The sequence below is a fragment of the Sminthopsis crassicaudata genome, chromosome 5 (genome assembly GCF_048593235.1).
Source record: "Sminthopsis crassicaudata isolate SCR6 chromosome 5, ASM4859323v1, whole genome shotgun sequence".
In the NCBI taxonomy this organism is placed as follows: domain Eukaryota; kingdom Metazoa; phylum Chordata; class Mammalia; order Dasyuromorphia; family Dasyuridae; genus Sminthopsis; species Sminthopsis crassicaudata.
This window is the reverse complement of record NC_133621.1, coordinates 218,806,120-218,827,196: the sequence shown is the minus strand read 5'-3', so window position 1 is coordinate 218,827,196 and position 21,077 is coordinate 218,806,120. Positions and strand designations below refer to the sequence as shown.

The window sequence follows — 21,077 nt, the reverse complement described above, 5'->3', positions numbered from 1 at the left end:
AATCCACTCCTAGACTACATGTTCAAAAAAACCAGACAAAAATCTCAATCAAAAAAAAAAAAAAAAAAAAAAAGAAAAGAAAAGAAAGAAAGAAAGAAAGAAAAAGAAAGAAAGAAAGAAAAAAGGGGTAAAACTGCAAAACATCTTTCAAAGAAGGTTGAAGTCCATTCAATGTCAGAGAAGGGTAACTAAATCAGAGACCAGTCAGTAATTTAAATAAATTTCAGGGTTCAGAGGCAACAATTACAAACAATACTGACAAAACCAAAAATAAACCCAACAACCTGCCCCGCCCAACCCAAATAAACAATAAGTTTAAGCAATACTAATGAAGAACCAATGAAGATAGTTGTAAAGCCATGACTTTCCTTAGTTTTCCTTTGCTTGTTCTACTGTTTTATAGAGAGCCCTTTTAAAAACACTGAATACACACCAAAGTGAAGGGTGGGAATAGGATGCATTTCAATGGTATGAGACAAAGGTGCAGAAGCTGAAGGGTACAAAAACTGCTCAAAAGCAGAAGCTCAAAGATTTAGAGGAGGACAACACTTAGTTTTATTTCAGTCAAATCACAACACTTTCTTTTTCAACTGTTGTAAAGTGTATCCACAAGTTCTATTACAGATCCACTTTTTAAAAGGTTTCTTGGGAACATTACAACAAGCCTCCTTCATTTAAGAGGAATAGTTCTACTATATTCTTCCTCAAGTAAAAATAAAAATTCCATTCCAGTAAATAGTAAGAATACATGAAATTACAGTAAACCAGACACTTAAAAGGACAGCCAAGAAGTCTTCAACTGTTTATTAGAAAGAATGCAGACATTAAAAAAAAAAAATCCCCACTGTTCTGAACACAAATTGAAGTATTTTCAGCTTTGTTATAAGCTGAGTCCAGAAAAAAAAAAAAAAAAAAGCAAAAAAAAAAAAAAAAAAATCCAATAGTGTATTAAACGTTTTGTCACTCGTTTTCCATACTGACAGTGCAAATACAAATTTGGTCTAAATGTACAGATTGACAAGCAACAATGTATAGCTGTTCTTCCTCCTCCATACTAAGTAAGAGATGTAAAAGCTTAAGGGTCAAACAATACCAAATGTACAGGCTTCATAACCATTTAAATTAGGGCTTCACTAGTTTTAGCTAAAATACATTTGGAACACTAACTAGTGATCATTTAAATACAACAATGTGAAGTGAATATTTTTTTTTTTAAATAAAACATTAGTGGAACAATCCTGGAGACACTTGGGAGGTACAGCAATGTTGTCAGCTTAAATTGTCAGCCAATTAAACTTGCTTCAGCAGTTTGATTCTGTGTACTAAAATCTGAACATTTTTAAATTCTCTTTCGTCTACCCTGTTGAATAGGGGAAAGTGATTTTAAACTATTTAAAATAAGCTAAGTTTTCTTACCATGTCAGCATCTGCATTATAAAGCAGTAAAGAGACTCAGTGAACCTTTTTTTTTTTTTTTTTAAACTGCAATGACTGGGTCCATCCATTGCCTCATACCTCAATAGCTTCTTAGAAGTCTGAAAAAATGTTCATGCATAAGGTTATTGCCTCAGCTGACTTAAAACTGACCCATACAATAGTACACATCAACCCCTTTTTAAAACAAACAGATTGAAAATGGATTAAAGGAGGCAAATTCAGTATCTGCCTTTAGAGCTACCAACGCAGGAATTATCTCAATTATGAAAATTTTGCAATGAAGTTATCTTTCTTTCCCAAAACCCTGAAGACGACACTTTCTTCTTTACTCCAGATCTGGCATCTCTGAAAGAAAAGTTAGTGAAAAGCATAATGTAAACTTTCTAACATTCACTTTACTTTTTAGGAGATTTTCTCCTTAACTATTAATAGTTAACTTAATTTGAGCTAAACCACTAAACAACTTTAATGTTTCAAGACATTATGAACCTTCCAAAAAGCAGACACAAGAAACAACTAGTCAAACTTACCCAGGTCTGCTTAAAATTAAATAGACTATTTCCTGAATTACCTCAAGGGTGATAAGGAATCTGGGCAATTGGAAGAAGTAAATAGCAGAAAAGTCTGCTCAAGTGGAAAGAGTCTGAATTTAAAGATCAGTGCTTAAAATAATTGTATAAATAACATTGTAAATTTTTAAAAAGCTTACTTTCATCATCACTGTCTGGTGAATCCTAAAAAAAAAAAATGAAATAAAATAAAGTTATAAAATGTATCAGCACATTCAACTAGTGTACATTTTGCTCAACAGTTTATAAAAATATGGATATCACAAGTATTAGCATTTAACAAGTTAGATGCAAATGTTTGGTCTTATGGTAAAGATAATCAGATATTTTATATTATTACTGAGACATGTGAACTTCTTGCCTACATCTTGGCATAAATATATGCACTTTCCTACGATTTATGATTCTTGAGCTTAGCTTAGGCTGCTTCACATCTTGCCCTTCAAGGAAAGGAAACTGGCATTGTAGGAAGGGTATCTGAATCAGAAATCAAAAAAGTCCTCCATTTTATTTTGCTATTAACAAAACTTGACTACTATGGGCAAACTCATCCTCAGTTTATCTTTAAAATTAAGGAATCATGTAGAGTCCCAATATTCTATGAAAATGAATAAAAAAAAAAAACCAAAACACAAATAATTGTTGATTGACCTTTTTTAGTTCTCCCTTCAGTATGAGTTAGCATAATTGATAAAGTGAATTAAATATTATATGGTGACTTAATTTATAAAATGCTTTCTCAATGTAGATGGTTATTATTGTCCGTTTTATAGATAAAGAAAATGAGCTTAAAAGGAGAATTAAATGATTTGCTTATGGTCACAAAGCTAGTTACTAGAGTAGTACAGCCAAAATTAATCCTGATTCCCAAGTTCATCATGTTTTAACACATACTTCAGAAATTACTAGGCTAAATTAAAAGCCAATTAAAAACTACTCACATCATCTGCTCCATCTACTTCTGGTAAATCTACATCTTCATCACCTCCCATGTTGTTCATCATCTGTTTGAAGAATAAATATTAACATTTAAGTCTTATTAAAAAATGGAAATCATTTAGTAAAATTCATTATTGCCACTTTTTGTCTTTGAGGTCTAGTCTGATCTCTTAGGGTTAAGCAAACCATTCTACAACAAATGGTTATTCAAACCTTGGCTAGTTCTTTCTTTTGGACATCTGACTTTTAGAATAACATAAAAAAATTATTTCTATGTCTATACAGCATCTTTTCCCAACATCTGAAAATAACTACCTTGCAGGCTCACAATTTCCTGAGAGTAAAATAGTTTCTTAGTACTACTCTTACAGTCTCTGAAGGATGAATGAATTTATAATCTCAAATTTCACTGAGATTTTTACACACAGCTATTTTTATGTTTGATTTCTCCTTTTATTCATGCCACTTCCCTCTGCCCCCCCCCCAAAAAAAAGCCAAAACTGGATAGTTGTGCTGAAGGTTAAGCTTGGGAGAGGAGCATAAAGAGAAATATGGGTGATTTTTAAAAATTGATACCTATTATTTTTATAAGGAAAGCAATAGACTAATTGTAGAGAGCTGGAACTCTGGAGAAGTATACTTGAAACAAGATGTTAGTTAACTCAGTGGAATTGATGAAATAATGGTTTTCTAGTATACATATATTTAGTACTTAGCATGGTGATGTAATGGTTCTCTAGTTCATACATACACAATATACAGTAATGATGTAATTGTAATAGGGTATTTAAACTGCAGACAAAGTCAGACTTAGAGGGAGTCTGGCAGACAGCTGGAGGAGATTGGGTCAGACTATGACAGAAAGCTAGCCTGAAAATTACAACTAAGAGATTTTATCAAGAGAAATGTGCTTGACACAAAGACCATCAACAAAAGAAAAACGTAAGTCAACATTCTAGATTCTCTTTTAGATAAAAATATCAAGAGAAAAACAAATTAGAATACAATCAATTTTCTTTTCACAATTTCTTCATTCTTTTGAGATGAATTATAAAAGGGTTCCTGATCCCCAAACTCTAAATTACTTAACTTGCAACAGTATAAGAAACTCTTCAGGACATATAATCTCCTCAAATTCATGGAATAATTATAATTAGTATACTCTATATAAGATTAAATGATAATCACTTTTCACAATGGGGATTTCAAGGTTGTTTTTACTAAGAATTGATTCTGAAAATATGTAGTTTGAAGTCTAGATGATTCCAAGGATTTCCAAAAATTAGCTGAAGCAAACTTCACACAGGAGATATAAGATTAAAAGGTTAAGCAAGTGTGTTTAAAGGAAATTCTACCTCAGAGAAGCGATCAAAATTGGACATGTCTTCATCAGAATCATCTTCCCAATCTTTCCAATTATTGAAGTCCACACTAAGCCAATTGAGCTGTGGAATAAACACAATTGCCCTTAAGGTTCATCTGTACCATCATTAGAATTCCTACAGCATATTTTAGGATTTAAGTGATAGTGAATTTATAGCCATGTTATATTCAAAAAAATTCACAAACATAAGATTAATACTGCTAGCATGTTATGCAGATATATAGATATATAACATTATTGTATGTTTGTGTGCACATACATGTGTATATATGCCTTGGCAATCAAGACCCTACCTTTGCCCTTTCTTTTGTTAACCTTGGCCATGACTGTCCCGACTCTCCTTTCCGTAAACAACATAAGATCGATCTGTCTGTTCTTTTATGCTTGGAGTCCTAAAAGATAAAATAATCAACCTCTATTTTATAATGTCTGTAGGAATGAGTCTAAAAGGAATAATGTATTACATAATGCTATTTCAGATGGTGTAACACTCTCCTGTACAGGCTTTCTTGTTTTTCTTTTCCTAGGTTCTCTCCAGAGAGAAAGACGAACATATTTCAATTATAAAGGTTTCACTCAAATCAAATCACAGAAAGTGCTTTTATGTTACTAGTTGAATTCAGTTCCATTTTCCCTTCCATAGACAAGGCATGTAGAGTGAGGGTGCCTGCAAGAAGTATCTGTCTTTCCTTTTAGGAGTAAATTTCAAATTAAAAATGGACTATAATGTTCCTGTGATAGATTTGGTTTTGAGAATTCTGCTTTAAGCAAAGTTCTAATGGAGCACACATATAAAGTGCTCCACAATTGGAGAGTTTCTACAATTGCAGAGTCCAGAAGAGAGACAGAGAAAAACCAAATGTGTGGAAATAATTACATAAGTGGAGAATAATACAAAATACTAAGAAAACTACCAGCTACTTAGTGATGTACATTGTTTTGAAAAGGGAGTAGAGGATATATTTAGTAGAATACTTACATTTGGATCTATTATCTGAAAAAGGTCAATTTCATTTAAATGTTTAAAATTATCACTTCCTCCAAGACAACTGTAGAGAAAGAATGAAAGGCTGTTTATATAGATGAAATTTTTCCCCAAAGCTCTAACAATAAATAAATAAATAAAAAATTAAGATAAAGATAATTTCTGCTGTATCATACAGCATAGCAATTTACCTGAAAGTAAGTTTGGACTTTTCAAAATTTACATTAACATCTTTACTGTCTTCAACACAAAATTCAATAAAGACATAGTCCCTTCGGTCGTACCACTTAGCGGAAGCAGGCTGCCTACAAAGAGAGAATTTACAGTAATTAAGCTAAAATAAACTTTTATCTTTGCAACAAAATAGTTATATATAATGCTCAAAGTTTAAGAAAAATTATCTTCCACTACATTAAATATATTGACTTTTTAGGTCATTCTTACAAAAAGCTTGTTGATATTAACTACAAAACAGTTAATATTTTGAAGATGAGGACTGGATAGAATATTTTTAACCATCCAACCAATGTCCAAAATTAATCATATTTTAATTATACAGAAGTGCAACATACTGAAATTTATGAAATTTACAAAATCAAGGAATTGATCCAATATGAAAAATTTTTTATTCTATTTTCAGATTGCATGAGTCCTCTAGAATTGTGGCAGGTCACAATATTTATCTTAGTTTTTAAGTCTTTCAAAGGTGTTTTTATAATACTGTCATAAAATTTTATTCTTTTGCCTTCACTCTTCATTATTTCATATGAGCCTTCCCAAATTTCCCCAAAACCATTCAATTCATCATTTCTTATAACACAATATTCCACCACATTAATTTACTATAATTTGCTTATCTATTACCCATTTGATGGACAACTCCTTGTTTCTCTTTGCCACCACAAATAGTGCTGCTATTAACATTTTAATATATGTAGATCCTTTTCCTCTTTGATTTCTTTGGAGTAGATAGTCAATCAATAGTATCACTGAATTAAGGAAGGAGTATAAAATTTAATAAATTTTGGGACACAAAAACATTATAGAGAGACTACAACTGATAGCTAACAGAATATAAAAGAACTGGAAAATATGATGCCCACCTTCTAAGGGATGGAAAAAAAAAGGTAGAATGGGAGATTGTATGAGATATTTAAGAAGTTCTCCTGCCTGGAACAAAAGAAATATATCCCAAAATGCAGAAAACAAGAATGTAGATGGGGGTCAGTTTCTATAGTGTTTTGAATCATTTCATCAAGATAACCAATGTATTAACTAGACATTACCCCATCCTCATTCAAGGTGTTCCTAATCCAGTAGCTGAGATATTAACATCTAACATGACTTGAAAATTATTCATAAATAAGAACAAAAAAGTTTAGGTTATTACAAGCATTGTTCAATTTCCTAAAGGCAATCCAGCTTATTCTATGTAATTCTAGGTTCAGTTCATTGTTCAGTACATGTATCATAGTGGATGATGGAGCTTATGGATTATGTATTCAGCTGTGTATCAGAGACTAGACAATATGCATTTTTTAAAAATATACTTGATTTTCCTGGTTGTATATTTAGATCGAAATTTTTGAGTATGGATTTCATATAGGAGGTTCTGTAATGTTTTGGATCTTGATGTAGTCAGTAAAATGCTGTTTATAAAAATCTGTTAAGTTAAAGAAATTCCCTTTCCTACAGGGGCTCTGCTGTGAGCAGCTTTCCCTTTTTTATGACTATCTTGATAGGCCAAAGTTATATTTTGCTACATTTTTCAAGGACTCCTACGATTTCCATATAAAAATTGTTTTAATAAGTCTTTTAAATTTAGTTATATGGGTCAGATAATTTTTTGGCTCATGAAGTTTTGCACACTTCCCATCTTTTTTCAAATACCTTGAGACCAATTCCTCACTATTGTCATTATGTTCTATGTGTATTCCTAAGTCTATTTTTAGCTTTACATATTTGTTTTCTTTAGTACCATTTTCTATTTCTTCCTGCAATGTACTGGGACTATAAGAATTCTCTTTTTGTCACTGATGATACTCATCCATTAGTTTCCTAATTTCATGTTACTCTAGGTTTAGTCAGCTTTTACCAAATTTGCTTCTCTTTCCATTGCTTCCTATCACTTATATAATACTACTGGCTCATTATCTTTCCAATATCCTCCCCAAAGATTTTATAAAGAATTTTATATTACAAACCAGTGTTACCTTTGGCTGCTAACTCTCTGACCAGAAAAAAGACCAATTACTTCTTGGATAAAATGGTTTAAAGACTTTTAGTCTATTCATTGTAGTGATTATCCTCTAAAACACTTAAGATTATAGTCTGTCATTTCTGTTCTTTTAGCCCTTTCCTATTTTTTTGGCTTTAAAAGCTAGTTTGTTCAGGTTAGAGTTGCATTAACTAAATATCATATTTTCTAATTTTATTTAAATGTTTTAAATTTTGACCTCAAGTTAATAATTTGACTATTCAGACACAATATAGATAGATAAAGGATATCAAGAATGGTCAATTTAATTTTTTTATGGTATAATATAATATCTACTACATCTGGTGCCATGACACTTTGATAATACAAAGTACAAGGTTCTGTACACTTTTCTTCTCTTTCCATATTTCTGAACCACATTCTAAAACTTTCCCCAGTTTCCTCTTGGTTCACCCTCACATAGAACTAATGTATTAAAATGGTAATTTAACTAGAAGACTTCTTTCTAGTTATTCATAGAATTCCTCTAATTCATTATTTGCAGTATGCATACTAAGCTTCTCATGTTATTTTTGCAAACATTTAACAAGTCCTACAAAAACTGTCCCATACATTGATGCTTTCTTGTCTTAATACATTATCAAAAATTCCCCCCCCCACTCCATTTTGCTTTACTAGCAAGTGTATCAAATTTAATATGGTTCAATTCCTCCAATAATATAGGTATTTGGTCATGGAATCAGGAACTTACATTTAACATAGTTATATTCAATTCAATGTTAACAGGCAAATCTAAAAACTGTGATCTACTATATACCGTATATCTTGCCCCTTTGTACCATAGTCAATTACAAAAGCACAAATGATCCACACAGGTATTAATAGAAATAGTAGTTTATAAGTTGCTGATATTTCTTATAATCCCATTAGATAAACACTCTGAGCTAGGAAATGTGTCATATAGCATCTTTATAACACCAGTGTCTTGTGGGTTGCTTTGCATATAAAGGATGCTTTGTTAATGTTTAGCCAAATTAAACAGAGATCAATCTTATATCCAGTAATAATCACCCTTATGTAGAAAAATAACCATTTCTTTCTCCATCATCCCTTCCCCTCAGCTTAGGTAACAGCAAGATGTTTTGGACTACTATCAAGGAATTCATAAAATGTGGGGGTTAAAAGATGAATTGGGAAAGGATACTGAGGAAGAAATCATAAGGAAGTTAGGGAATGATACAAGTGGCAATTCTGGAAAGAAAAAAGGAGCCTAGCAGAAATAAAACAAATTAATAAAAAATCCAGACTTGGATTTTAGGCAAGTTTCTAGACAAATATAACCCTGAGAAAAAATGAAAACAGTAATAGATTTAAGTCAGCAATGGGGGTTTGAATATAAATTGAAATTCTTTGGGGTCTCAATTTCTTCCTTTTAAAAGACAGGAAATGGACTAAAATTCTATACTAAATAAGCATATCATATACCTCTACCTGATCAAATTGTTATATATAGATAGGAAGAAACAACAGTCTGTATTTTTTATCTAGAGGCAATTCCCCTTCAACTCTCCTGTCTGTAACTTATATCCCAGTGCTAACAAAAATAATATTCCAATTCAAATGACATATTAAAAAATACACAAATACAGAAGAAATCTGGAAAAATGAACAAATTCCTTCCATTTTTGTCTCCTAAGTTTAGAGCAATTTTATTATTTTCTAAGTTCCAACAAAAGGACTATCTTCCCCCCCCCACCGGGGTTAAGTGACTTGCCCAGGGTCACACAGCTAGGAAGTGTTAAGTGTCTGAGACCAGATTTGAACTTGGGTCCTCCTGAATTCAGGGCTGGTGCCCTATCCACTGTGCCACCTAGCTGCCCCAAGGACTACCTTTTTTAAAAATCCAAATTATCCTAACAAAATTTATTTTTATATTTCTTGGCATTTATACCTCTACATCTGAAGGCTCAACTTCCTAACTACTTGGAAAACGTCATCATGGCAAACTGCACCATTCTTGATAAAAAAAAAAAAAAAAAAAAAAAAAAAAAAAAAAAAAAAAAAGCTGTGTCCTGCTATCATAGCTAATCAAAGTGCTTCTGAGAAGAGATTTTCCTTCCCTGATTTTTTTTTTTTTTTAAAGATTTGGGGCAGATAAGAATCCAAACCCAAGAAACAATATAACAGACACTAGGAATGTCTATGTACGCTGAAAGTTCTAGCAAAGCTGGTTGAAAAGCATTTCCCCAACTCTTTGATTGTACTATTACTACCCTACTTCCTCCTATTCCTAATTTCAGTTTTTCTTAGGAACCTAGAAAAAATTTACACAAAAGGAAAATGCATAACAGAAATTATAAAAGCTAATAAATTACATTTTCAAATTAAATTTCAGGCAAAACTCTTTAAGGCTGATTTGGGGTTTTAAGTGTAGTAGAACTCATTATTAATTTTTAAGTTCAAAATTCTAGAAAATTTTTAATTAGTAGATGTGTGTTGGAAATCAGTTCAAACTACTGTATTGTCAGTGAGCATTTATAGCTGGGAAATCAGCAAAATCATATTCATTTTAACTGTTTAGAAGTGATAGAGGAAATGTTAATCTTAAATTTCAGAGAGCAACATCTAGTTGCATCTTTATAACTAGTTAATTAGTATACTATATTAACTCCAGGTTTGCTAAGACATAATGCTTATTTTATTTTATCTTACATGATAGTTCTTACTATCCTTTTTAATATAAATTCCCATGTTCCCCTCCCCCCACATATAGAAAATTTTTACAAATAGGAGTCAAAGTATTAAGGTTAGACTTTTGGGCATATAAAGGGGAAAAAAAAATACTCTACACTTATTGAAACGACAACTTTTAAAAATATTATCACTTTCCCACTGAAGGGGACCACAGCCAGTGCTCACTCAAATATGAAAACATTTACTGCATCCAAATTAGTTATTTCATGGTCTTTTGTAGACATTAATCAAACTATTTAATCCAACATTTCCTGTTGTATTCAAAATACTAAATCATGGAATTTTTAAACAAAAAAAAAAAATACAACTTCTGAACATACATTTGGTTATTTACATTTCTAAAAATGGATATAAATTCAGAATGCATTACTGTTTACTCTTCTCCTCCTGTTAGCTTTTGGAGATGGAAGGTAGGAGATAATTTAAGGGATTTTGAGTATTTAAAAGAGTTTATGTTTCTCTTGTAAAGTCTTTAAGATGATGCTGCAATAAGAAGCCAAGGAGAGGTCTTAATTTCTACTTGATGTTATTTCATCATATACATCATAAACATTCTTTAAAGCATCTTAAAAAAATCAATATGTAAACATTGTGATTTCAGAAATGTTATCTCAATGATAAACTGAAGAGACATAATTTGGACCAGCGACATCAATTTGTCATATATTTCTTCATAAAACCAACAATTTAAGATGAAAATTTCTAGCAGCAAAGCTTTTAAGAACTGGTTGAAAAAGATCAATTTTGGGGAAAAAATTATACTAAAACTTTTTCTTCATGGTAAAGTCAGTTTTAATCTACTATTGTTTAGTTTTTATCAATCTTCTAGAAAGATTAGGGGGTAAACCAACATCTTTCCCATCTACCATAAAGGAAGAAAATACTTGAAAAGATAAAAACATAATTTTCAACTATATAATTGTGTAATGAATAGTAATGGTACTATTCTCAAGATACCACAAGAACTGGGTTATGCCATAAGCTTGAACTCTGTCTTCATGATGGGCAGAACTTCAATGATTTCTGCAATATAATTATATTACCACCACCTCTGGAATTTAAGTTTATTCAAGTTACTCTGAGTTAAAAAAAAAAAAAAAAAAAAAATCCCTATTACCTCAAGGCTAATTCTGTATCAATTAAAAAAAAAAAAAAATAGCTTGGCTAAAAGTGGTTCCTAGACCTTGGTTGTTAGTTAAGGCAACTAAGAACCTTTAACGTACTGATCTGCTATCCTTTCTTCAATAAAATTAACTCTTTTTTATAACTGAGATCTTGCAGTGACTCAGTAATACTAACCTGTTCTAGATTTATGTCTATTTTTAGTAGTGTCAGTAGCTAAAGTTATGCTAAAAATCCATAAATGATTCAAAAAGTATTTTCCTATTTAAAAAGTTCTGTGATGAAAATTTCATTTAAAAGGAAAAAAACCCACAAGATTTCGCTTCAAATGGTATGATTAATGGTCATAAAGAATAATTTTTTTGAGAAATAATGGTTATCTCATGCTTGGATAACTATGCAAGTGATTAATAATTCAAAATCCCATCCTTTCATTATAGAAGAATGAAAATCCCTGATTATCTTGCTATGCCATATGCACATAATCTTTCATTTTTTGTCAACTTTAATAACTTGGTTTCATTTATATTTCTACTTATGTTAAAACAAAAATCTTTGTATAGGCATTCAACTATGGGATGAATTTGAGATAATTACAATACAAAGAAATTGGCACTTACCTAAACATTTTATAGGATGAAAGGAACATTTTCAGTGGGCGAATTAAAAAGCATGGATAATATGACATTTATATAGGATGAATATGGGTAAGCTTCAGGAGGGGAATAATGGACTAAGATCAAATATCTACTATAGCACTAAGGCATAATAGTGTATGACCTTTGTAAATCTTGAGTTAAAATTTATTTTAGAGGGCTTATATAGCTAAAATATACCAAACTACATTTTCCATTTATGTTCAATCAATTAGTAAATGTGAACTAACCCTCTGCAGGAAGTAAGGATGTTAGGACTAAAATCTAAATTTACGATCAATTTGTGCTTTGCAATTTATAGTGTTAGAAAACTGCTTGGGTGTCCCCTAGAGCTTATGTGACTTGCCTAGTGTCACCCAGTGAGTCTAAGTCAGGTGCCTTAGACATAATATTCTAATTGGTTCTATCCTCTATACCCCTCTGGTCTTACTTTTAATAAACACTGCCTCATGTGATCCTTCAAGACTCTTGACACACAAGCAGGGCAAATGTTTTTAAATCTATGAAGACCTGAAATTTTGGGGGCCCTCTTTTACAGACCAAGCTATATACTTGGTTCAGAGAGAAAAACCTGAACACAGTCCTTTCTTAACCTATCAACAATGTTTAAAAAAAAAAAAAAAAAAAAAAAAAGCCAAACCCCACCACCAAAATAAAACTATCTACAAAGACTAGAACACATCAAACAAAAAAGGATTTCTTGGTCAGTAAACCCAAGAGATACTCATAGTATTTTTGCAAATGTACTGCTTTATGAGCCCAAACTATCAGCAGCATTATATTTGCTAGTTCCCTGAAACTATAATCTTTTTGAATATTACCACTAGTCCAGAGATTTTTTTTTAAATCAAGATAATATATTCTCCCTTCCAACCTATTCAAAACATTAACCACCTGCTTTATTCAAGATACTCAATACAATACAAAAAAAAATAATAATAAAAATTCTTTACCTTCCTAAGGAGAGCAAAGGAAAAAACAGGGAAATAAATTAGTATAAGAAGTAGAATAATGTGAGTAGAACAAAGGAAAATTCCAGGGAAATTTAAAGAAATTATTCTAAAAGGAAAGCCATGGCTTCATGTAAGCCATCAGCTCTTGCCGAGGATGAGGATTTCAGGAAGGAACCTTAGGGGTCAATTTCAACTCAATCCTTTAGGTTAAGGAGGTCCAGAGAAGTTAAGTGATTGTCCAAGATCAGAGCAAGTGGAAAATAATTGTTTTACAAAGAATTCAGAGTAATCAAAAACAGGTAGGAATATAGTTATCAGTATTTACTAAGTACTTATTTGCCAAGGAAATACAAATACATGGAAAGGGGTGGGAAGAAAAGAGGAGGGGAAGAGAGATTGAAAGACAGAATGAATGCAAACAGACTGTTCTTGATTTACATAAGTGGACTATTCTGTAGCCCTCTGGGTTTCATAATGTGAATTTGCTCTCACCAACTCATTTCACTTAGCCTATGTAACAAACGCACACCCAATACCTTTTCCCATGTCACAAAATGTATTATACTGACACATTAAATACTGTACCATGATATTAATGTGTGTAATGTGTTAAAGTATCTGGCTTTATATTTTCAAAATAAAAAAGATCCCCATTCAGAGACCTCATTTGGATTTCTTTGATAATTTTTTTTATCTTAAATCTAATTTGTGTAATGTGAATTCATGTAAAGCAAAAATTGTAAATATAAGATGGTTTGAGAAGGGAGATAACTAGCAATTGAGAGGATCAAAAACAGCTTACAAGTAGAATGTCTTGCCACCAATATATATCCTGAAGAGAGGGATTATGTGAGGCAGAAATGAAGAGTTGAAGAAGTATGCTGGAATTTAGAATGAGGGTATAGTATGAAATAAATTGAAGACAATCTGTGGAAGGGCCTTAAGTAAAATTTTATTGAATTTTATAGACAAAAGGGAGTCACTGAAGTTTTGAGCAAAGAAGTCACATGGTCAAACCTGTATGCAATTTCTTTTTAATAGCTTTGTGAAAGCTACATTAGAAAGAAGAGAGAAAGGAGAGAAACCAGTTAAGAAGCTAGGACAATAGTTTTGGTCAAGAGCAGGGATTCTCAAACTAAGGCCCGCTGGGTTATGGCAAATGGGCTGAGAGGCAGAGACAGTTTTTGTTTTTACTATAGTCCAGCCCTCCCAGTCTGAGGGACAGTGAACTGGCCCTCTATTTAAAAAGTTTGAGGACCACTGGTCAAGAGAGTCTGAACAAAAGCCTAGCAGCAGTATGACTGGAAGTAGAGAACTTTATTTTAATGCCTAGTCTGCCATGCACTAGCTGTGTAAATTTAACCACCTCTGGCTGGGTAATAATTCTAAAATGAAGTAACTGGACTAGATGATAATAGCAATCTCTTTCAGTTTTAGAATTGTACAATATGAACTCTCAAATGTTAATGGCTTTTATTCTTTTCAGTAAAGTCTTTAATATTTGTATTAACTAAAAACTTGTTTAGTAATACAGTTTTTCTTCCATAGGTGATATGTATTGATCAGACCTATAATTTCACCAGTGTAGAAAGGTTCCTATTTGGAACTTCTACTACCAATTTGATTATTAGTTTCATCTCCTCTGGAGATTATCTTCCATTTACAATCAACTTGTATTTTATATGCATTTTGTCTCCTCCATTAATTAGAATGTGAGCTCATTGAGGGTAGGGGCTTTAATTGTGCCTCTAAACCCAAGTACTTAGGAAGCTGTGCCTAGAATAGTTAAGTACTAAAAAAAATTTGCTGACATTGAAATCAAACAACTTGTCTAAAGTCATAAAACCAAAATATCCAAGTCTAGCTTTTAAATCATGTCTTCCTAATTTCAAGGTTAGCATTCTATCAACTACACTATTTCACTCTCTCACACACTTTGGTGATGGTTTCAAAAGCAAAATGATTGCTTAAAAACAACTTTCAAAAAAGATTTCAAAAAACTATTGAGACAGTTTGCTACCAAAGACAGTAAACTTTGTTACACAAAACTTCATTATCTTTCTTTAAATGTCTATCAATTTCCTTCCTATTTTCCCCAAAAGCTGTAATGCTAATTCTAGATTAAGACAAATGGACTATTTCTCAAATTTCAATTTCTTCCTATCTTTAAGGAATGAAATTTGTGTATTGCAAACTTACCCAAATTGAGAATCATCTCCCAAATCTGCTTACCCACTATGGAAGAAATTATAAAAAAATCACCATCTTACAGGTGAGGCAAATGTGACTTATGTGAATAATTGAAAGTGAAATTATGTGAATTATGTGCAAAAGTCAAATAAATTTAACAGAAACTACAAGCTAAGAAACAAAAATGATGTGAACCAAGAAAACAATGGTCAGTTAAATCCTTGGAAATTAAAAGACTAGTAGATTACTATATGATAACTGATTTTAGTTATTTTCAGGCACTCGGTAATTAGTGCCTTCCCTTCAATTACTTTGTATACATTTTGCATTTATGTATACATGTTTCCTGTCCATGGAATGTAAATTCTTTGAGGGATGGAACTACTTTTTTGTTTTAGTATTCTGAGAATATAGCACAAATGGTGCTTGGACCTAGGAGATGCCTAATAAATGCTTATGAAATGAATGAAAAAACGAGAGATTTGAACTACTTAGCTGTTCTCTAAGGTCATGTTTCTAGTTCAAATTGAATGATCCACTGTTACCTTGTTTCAACCACAGCCTTCCAGATTATCCCTGGATTTATCAGTAAAAAATGCTAGACTATAAGATTCCTTTCAACTCTAGGATTATACATGTCAAGCATCAAGAAAGAATTCACTTACTGTTCAAATCCTATACAATAATACAATATCAAAATCTTCAAAGGCTAATTTATATTTTCTAAGCTTTTTACATTAATAATTTATAGAACCTTAGAAAAACACATTGACTTATTCTTAAAAATTAATTACCAGATGGGACTATACCTGCATTAAAGAAATGCACAACAGAATGGATGACAGAACAATACAAAAACTTTTAGTTATTCAAGCATTAAGTATTGATGCAATATTTCACAACAACTATAGGATCAGAAATGATAAAAACTCTTGGTAGTTTTAAAAACTGAAGACATAGGATCACAGATTTAGAGTTTTAATGGGTTAAGATCATCTTGTTTTTTCATTCTACATACAAGGAGACTGAAGCTGAGAGGGCAAATGTTTTGTTCTAGTAGCTTAGTAGCAGAGGCAGGAATCTACTCTCCAAGACTAAATTCAGGCCTTTTCTCATAACACCAATATACAATGAGATTTGAAAAGACTTTTCCATATGATAATTATTAACTCTTAAGGAAACTACATTAGATGGGATTCAATCAAATTTGAGATCAAAATCTGGTAACAAATACCATCAATGAGAAAAGTAATTAAGGGGATGTTGCTATTCACACTCACTGATTACTTCCATAGGATTCTAGTTAAAGTACAACTTAGTTTGGTTTACACTATGAAAATCAGTTGCCATGTTACAGTGGCTAGGAAATAAATCCTGAATGAAAAGAAACATTACTAACCTCCCTAATTTATCGAGTATTCCTTTCAAATAAATTTTTTTGCCCAAATATTTAGACACTAGTAATTTGGGTTTTTGTTTTTTGGAGGGGGGTAATGTGGGGTGGAAGGATGGGGACAGACGCCAAGCTTACAAATCTTAGTAATTTTTTTGCCAAAGTAAATAAGATTTTGCTCAATGTTTGATAATTTCATTCCAGATTCCTACCTTAAGTAAATGATAACAGGATTAAAGGAAACTATCACAATTCCAATTTATTAAAAAAAAAAAAAAAAAAAAAAAAACACACACACACACACAAAAACCTCTATAATCACCTAAGGCTAGCAGACTCCTACAAGAGTATACAGATTTAGAGCTGCAAATTATCTTAAAAACTACATGCAACACAGCTTTTCTTTTTCAAGAGAGAAAACTGAGACATTAAGCAAATTGCCTAAGGTTCTAACAGGTATATAAGATTGAGAAGAATCCTTATTCTAAATTCAATGCTCTTTCCCCAGTTAACTCAAACTGTAAAGAGCTGGAAAAAGGGGAAGAAATACACAATGTGGCTTTAATTCACAGATTAAAAAAAGAAAAAAGAAAAAAAAGAATAAATGATGTGTTTAAGAGCATAGCAAGGAAATGGTAGAACTAAGACTTGAACCAAAATCTCCAGAAGTACTGCCTTTCCTAAATGATACTGTCTTGTGACCTCGGGGCACCTTACACATAAAACTTACTTTGGTTAAATTGTTGAGGATATTTGGCTGGGCAATCATTACCATTACCTACATTTTTAGTAGGGAACCTTCCCCATACAAAGTTCCTTTTTCAATCTTTCTGCTTTTTCATCTATTATTGGGTGGGCCACAAAAAATTTCTTCCAATTCAATGGAATCTTATTATTCATTTTATAAATTCACACCCCTAAGTCACAAAATCAAAACCATAAATGAATACCTTTTTTCCTTCAAAAATTAGAAAACTGTGAATCCATTTGTCTTGCAAAATACATTCAAGTTATGCCTTTTGAAGTATTTACAAGTTTCATTTATTTACATGATTCTTCTTTCTCATGTTTCTAAAACTTAATTTAAATAACTTTTTGAACATGCAACTAATTAAATGATAATTAACTGAATATTTATTTCTTTACCATTTATTTACAAATTTCCTCAATTCAGATTAAACTCTCTGCTCTCAAAATGGATACAACTCTATGCTAGATAAACTAGAGATTCTGAGAGTAGCAACCCCAAGAATTAGGTTAAATCCTAAAAATCTGTGTTTTTAACAATGTTTTCAATCACCTGGAATGCTAAATCTTATGTGTTAATTTTCTGAACCATTGTTCTGCTACACAGTATCAGTAATGTTATTTTAATTGGTGTTGGATCCCTGAGGCATTAGTTTTATTTAAAAAAAAATCTGAAATCTAAAAGTACTGATCAATTACTAAATTTTAATAAGTTAGTACTAAACTTGATTATATCACAAAGTGAACAATCCTCTCACCTGAAGAAACAGAGAAAAATATTAAGACCTTTCAGTGCTATCTCATATTCAAAGATTCCAGGTGAGGCATTTTTCCTTTGTTTTACTCAAACTTCTACCTCCAGCATGTTCAAGTGTGATTCACTTCCTACACACATTTGAAAATTGACCTCTAAAAAAACTTTTTAAATGTACTGAATACATCGATGAGATTTAAGTAACTGCAAACTAAGGCAGGAATATCTACCCCACCTAACAATGTTAAGGTAGGACATTTTATCTCCTAAAACTTCACAATAGTCCTTTGGGTCAACACGTGCAAAATACCTGTTAGGTAGTAATCCTCCTTCTTGCCAGGAAATTGCAGTTTTTGGGCTGCCCCCCTACCCTCTTCCGGATTATCAGTCATAGAACCCTGGAGGGGACCCGCAAATAAGTAGTTAAATTCCCCCAGGGGGCAATACTATGTCAGAGTGACACGGGCAACCGAGCCATGTCAAGATGACACGGACCCATAGTGGGATGGCCTGCACGTGGCCAGTACTACCTCTGGACTGTAGACCACATGGTGCCCCCAACTTGTGGTCACCGCCACTCCCAGGATGCCACCTACCCCAAATGCACATGGCGCTGTGCCATGGCAGGTCAACCCGGGAAAAGCAGCACAGAGAAAATGCCAACCAAAGGGGCCTCCAAGGCACCTTCAGGCAGTAACGGGGTCACCGCAGATGGGTGTCCCGAGGAAAAGGCAAAGGGAACCAGAATTACTCGGGAACTTCCTGGAGCGAGGGCCCGGTAATTCCCTGTGCCCAGGAAGCCCGAGGGGCCCCCAGAGGTGGGCGGAGATGGGGGAAGGGGACGAATATTTTTGGGAAGGGGACCCCCGAAGGGGAATAACCTAGAGATTCCTTTCTCCCGGGGAGTCAAAATACAGCCCCCCCTTCCCACGGAGGCGCAGGCCCCGCAGGTCGGGAGGGACCGGAGAGGGTTGATTTCCCGCCCGTCCAAGAGTCGCGGCCTCCGCCTCCCGTCCTCCTTTCAGACTGGCCTCCCTTCAGCGGGTATCACACTCACATTGTGAATGGGGTAGGGGGGGCGGGCGAACGGGTGGGGTGGGTCTCTCAGGCGGCAGCGATGGCTCCAACTCCCTACAGGCGGGCGGCTCCGGCTCGGGTGCCTCCTCCTCCTCCGGTAGCGGCCTCTTCTCTCTTGCTCTCTCCCCTCAGGCGGCGGCGGCGGCGGCGACGGCGGCGGGCTTGGCCTGGATCCCACAATGCACCGCGCGACGAGAAAGGCTCTTCTGTTCGGGAAGAGGAGGAAAGAGTAAGAAGAGGGCGCGAGGAAGGAGAAAGAACGTGTGCCTACGAGAGGCGATAAGGCCAGGCGAGGCAAGGTGGCGGTGGCTGCAGAGGCGGCGGCGGCGGCGGCGGGCGGCAGCAGCAGCGGGCAGCAGCGACAGAGGCGGCGGCGGTGGCTAGTGACGCAGCAAAATGCCCGGGCCCTTTCGCGCGTGCGCGCTCCTGGGTTTTCGGGCGCGAGCCCGGCTTTCTAGAGATCTCTATGAGAAGGGCGGAGTCTCCCCGTCAGTCTCTTTGACTCCACCCAATTTCGCCCCTCCCCCTCCTCCCTTTCGTTCTCTCTTCCCGCCTCTTCTCCCGCCCCCACTGTACCCTCTCGTTGGAAAACCGTTGGCTACCCAACCGTCTGGGCTCGTGCTTTTGCGTGATCTCCTAGGGAAACCTCCGAGAAATGGGAGGGTGAAGTCGGCTGGGAAAGGCTAGTTGGGAGGTGGCTGCTTCTTCGCCTGCGGGTTGAGGCGGGACTTCTGGCCCATAGTCCTAAACTCCCATCCCCCACTTCGCCCCAGCCGGGAGGCCGAGAAAATGTAGGCCGGAGGAGAGATGATTGAATCGCATGCCCCTCCCCCCAGAGCTGTCCTTCCGGGGAGGAAGAGCTGGTCACTGGCCGAAAGTTGGGGTGGGTGTGGATTGGATTTGTCCTCGCCGACCCCTTGCTCTGGGAATGTAAGCCCCTTAAGGGCGAGGACTATTCCTTTATATCACTAAACACCCTGGAACTTAATGTCTACTTAATTAAATGGAGAGCCTGAACGTTCCTCTTAGCACGAAGGGAATGGACACAGTCTTATAATACCCGACCACTCCCTTCACTCCATTCATTCACCCTCTCAGTGAATTTATTAAGGGCCTGCTGCAAGTGGGGTCCGGGACTCATGCACAGCGGTTAAATCTGACATCCTCTACAAAGAGGCAGCGTTCAAGTGAAGACACAAATTAAAAAAAAAAAATAGTTCCAATCATTCATGGAAAAAAGGCAAAACAATTTAAGAAATTTTACCTCACACCTGTTAAATGGCAAAGAAGATTAAGGAGAAAAATGGCAAACAAGTTTCCCCAAATTACCAAATTGTATGTGCCTTTGACCCAGAAATACCATTAGACTGTTAGCCCCAAGAAAGTCGAACACAAAAGGAAAGAACTCGGGAGCAGCACTTTTTTGATAGCAAATAACTGGAAACAAAGCAGGTGAATGAATATATGATCAAATTGTGGTATATGAATATAATTGAATATGATTATTCCTTGAGAAATTATGAATATGACCAATTCAGGGAGCTGTTGGAAGACAATTGATAGAAATGAGGAGAACCAGGAGGACAATTTATTTTTTTAAATTTGGGAGTTTTTGACAATTTATAAGATTTGGATTTCCATTTTTTTCTCTCCAAAGGACTTCCCTAAGATGGCAATCAATCTGACATAGGTAATAAATGTACAATCTTTATATTAAACATATTTCCACATTTTTGATGTTGTGAAAGAAAACTCAAAAGGGGAAAAACACCTCCCCCCACACAAAGCTATCCAGAAAAAATGAAACTACAATCTGCATTCAGGCGCCGTAGTTCTTTCTCTGAATGTGGATAGCATTTTCCTTTTCGATTTGTCTTAGATCATTGTATTGCTGAAAAC

General features: G+C 34.3%; 1 protein-coding gene across 2 annotated transcripts; it reads right to left on the bottom strand.

The window, feature by feature from the left end:
• Positions 1 to 789: 789 nt before the first annotated feature.
• On the bottom strand, positions 790 to 20,117 carry PTGES3 (prostaglandin E synthase 3). Of its 2 annotated transcripts, XM_074269968.1 has the most exons (8): positions 19,159 to 20,117; positions 5,506 to 5,619; positions 5,309 to 5,378; positions 4,623 to 4,721; positions 4,301 to 4,390; positions 2,948 to 3,010; positions 2,147 to 2,171; positions 790 to 1,782 (listed from the first exon to the last, which is right to left on the bottom strand). In XM_074269968.1, coding segments are annotated over exons 1-8 (483 nt in total). In that variant the 5' UTR covers positions 19,161 to 20,117; the 3' UTR covers positions 790 to 1,762. The 2 variants fall into 2 exon arrangements, with proteins under 2 accessions (XP_074126069.1, XP_074126072.1); XM_074269971.1 differs by lacking the exon at positions 2,147 to 2,171 and having other exon boundaries at positions 2,944 to 3,010.
• Between the last annotated feature and the right edge of the window lie 960 nt (positions 20,118 to 21,077).

Excerpts from the sequence above, each read along its gene's own strand:
- PTGES3 (XM_074269968.1), bottom strand. Across the intron at positions 4,722-5,308 it reads TTCAGATAATAGATCCAAAT|GACTCCAAGCATAAAAGAAC; the intron begins GTAAGTATTCTA and ends TTTATCTTTTAG. Across the intron at positions 1,783-2,146 it reads ACCAGACAGTGATGATGAAA|AGATGCCAGATCTGGAGTAA; the intron begins GTAAGCTTTTTA and ends CTTTTCTTTCAG.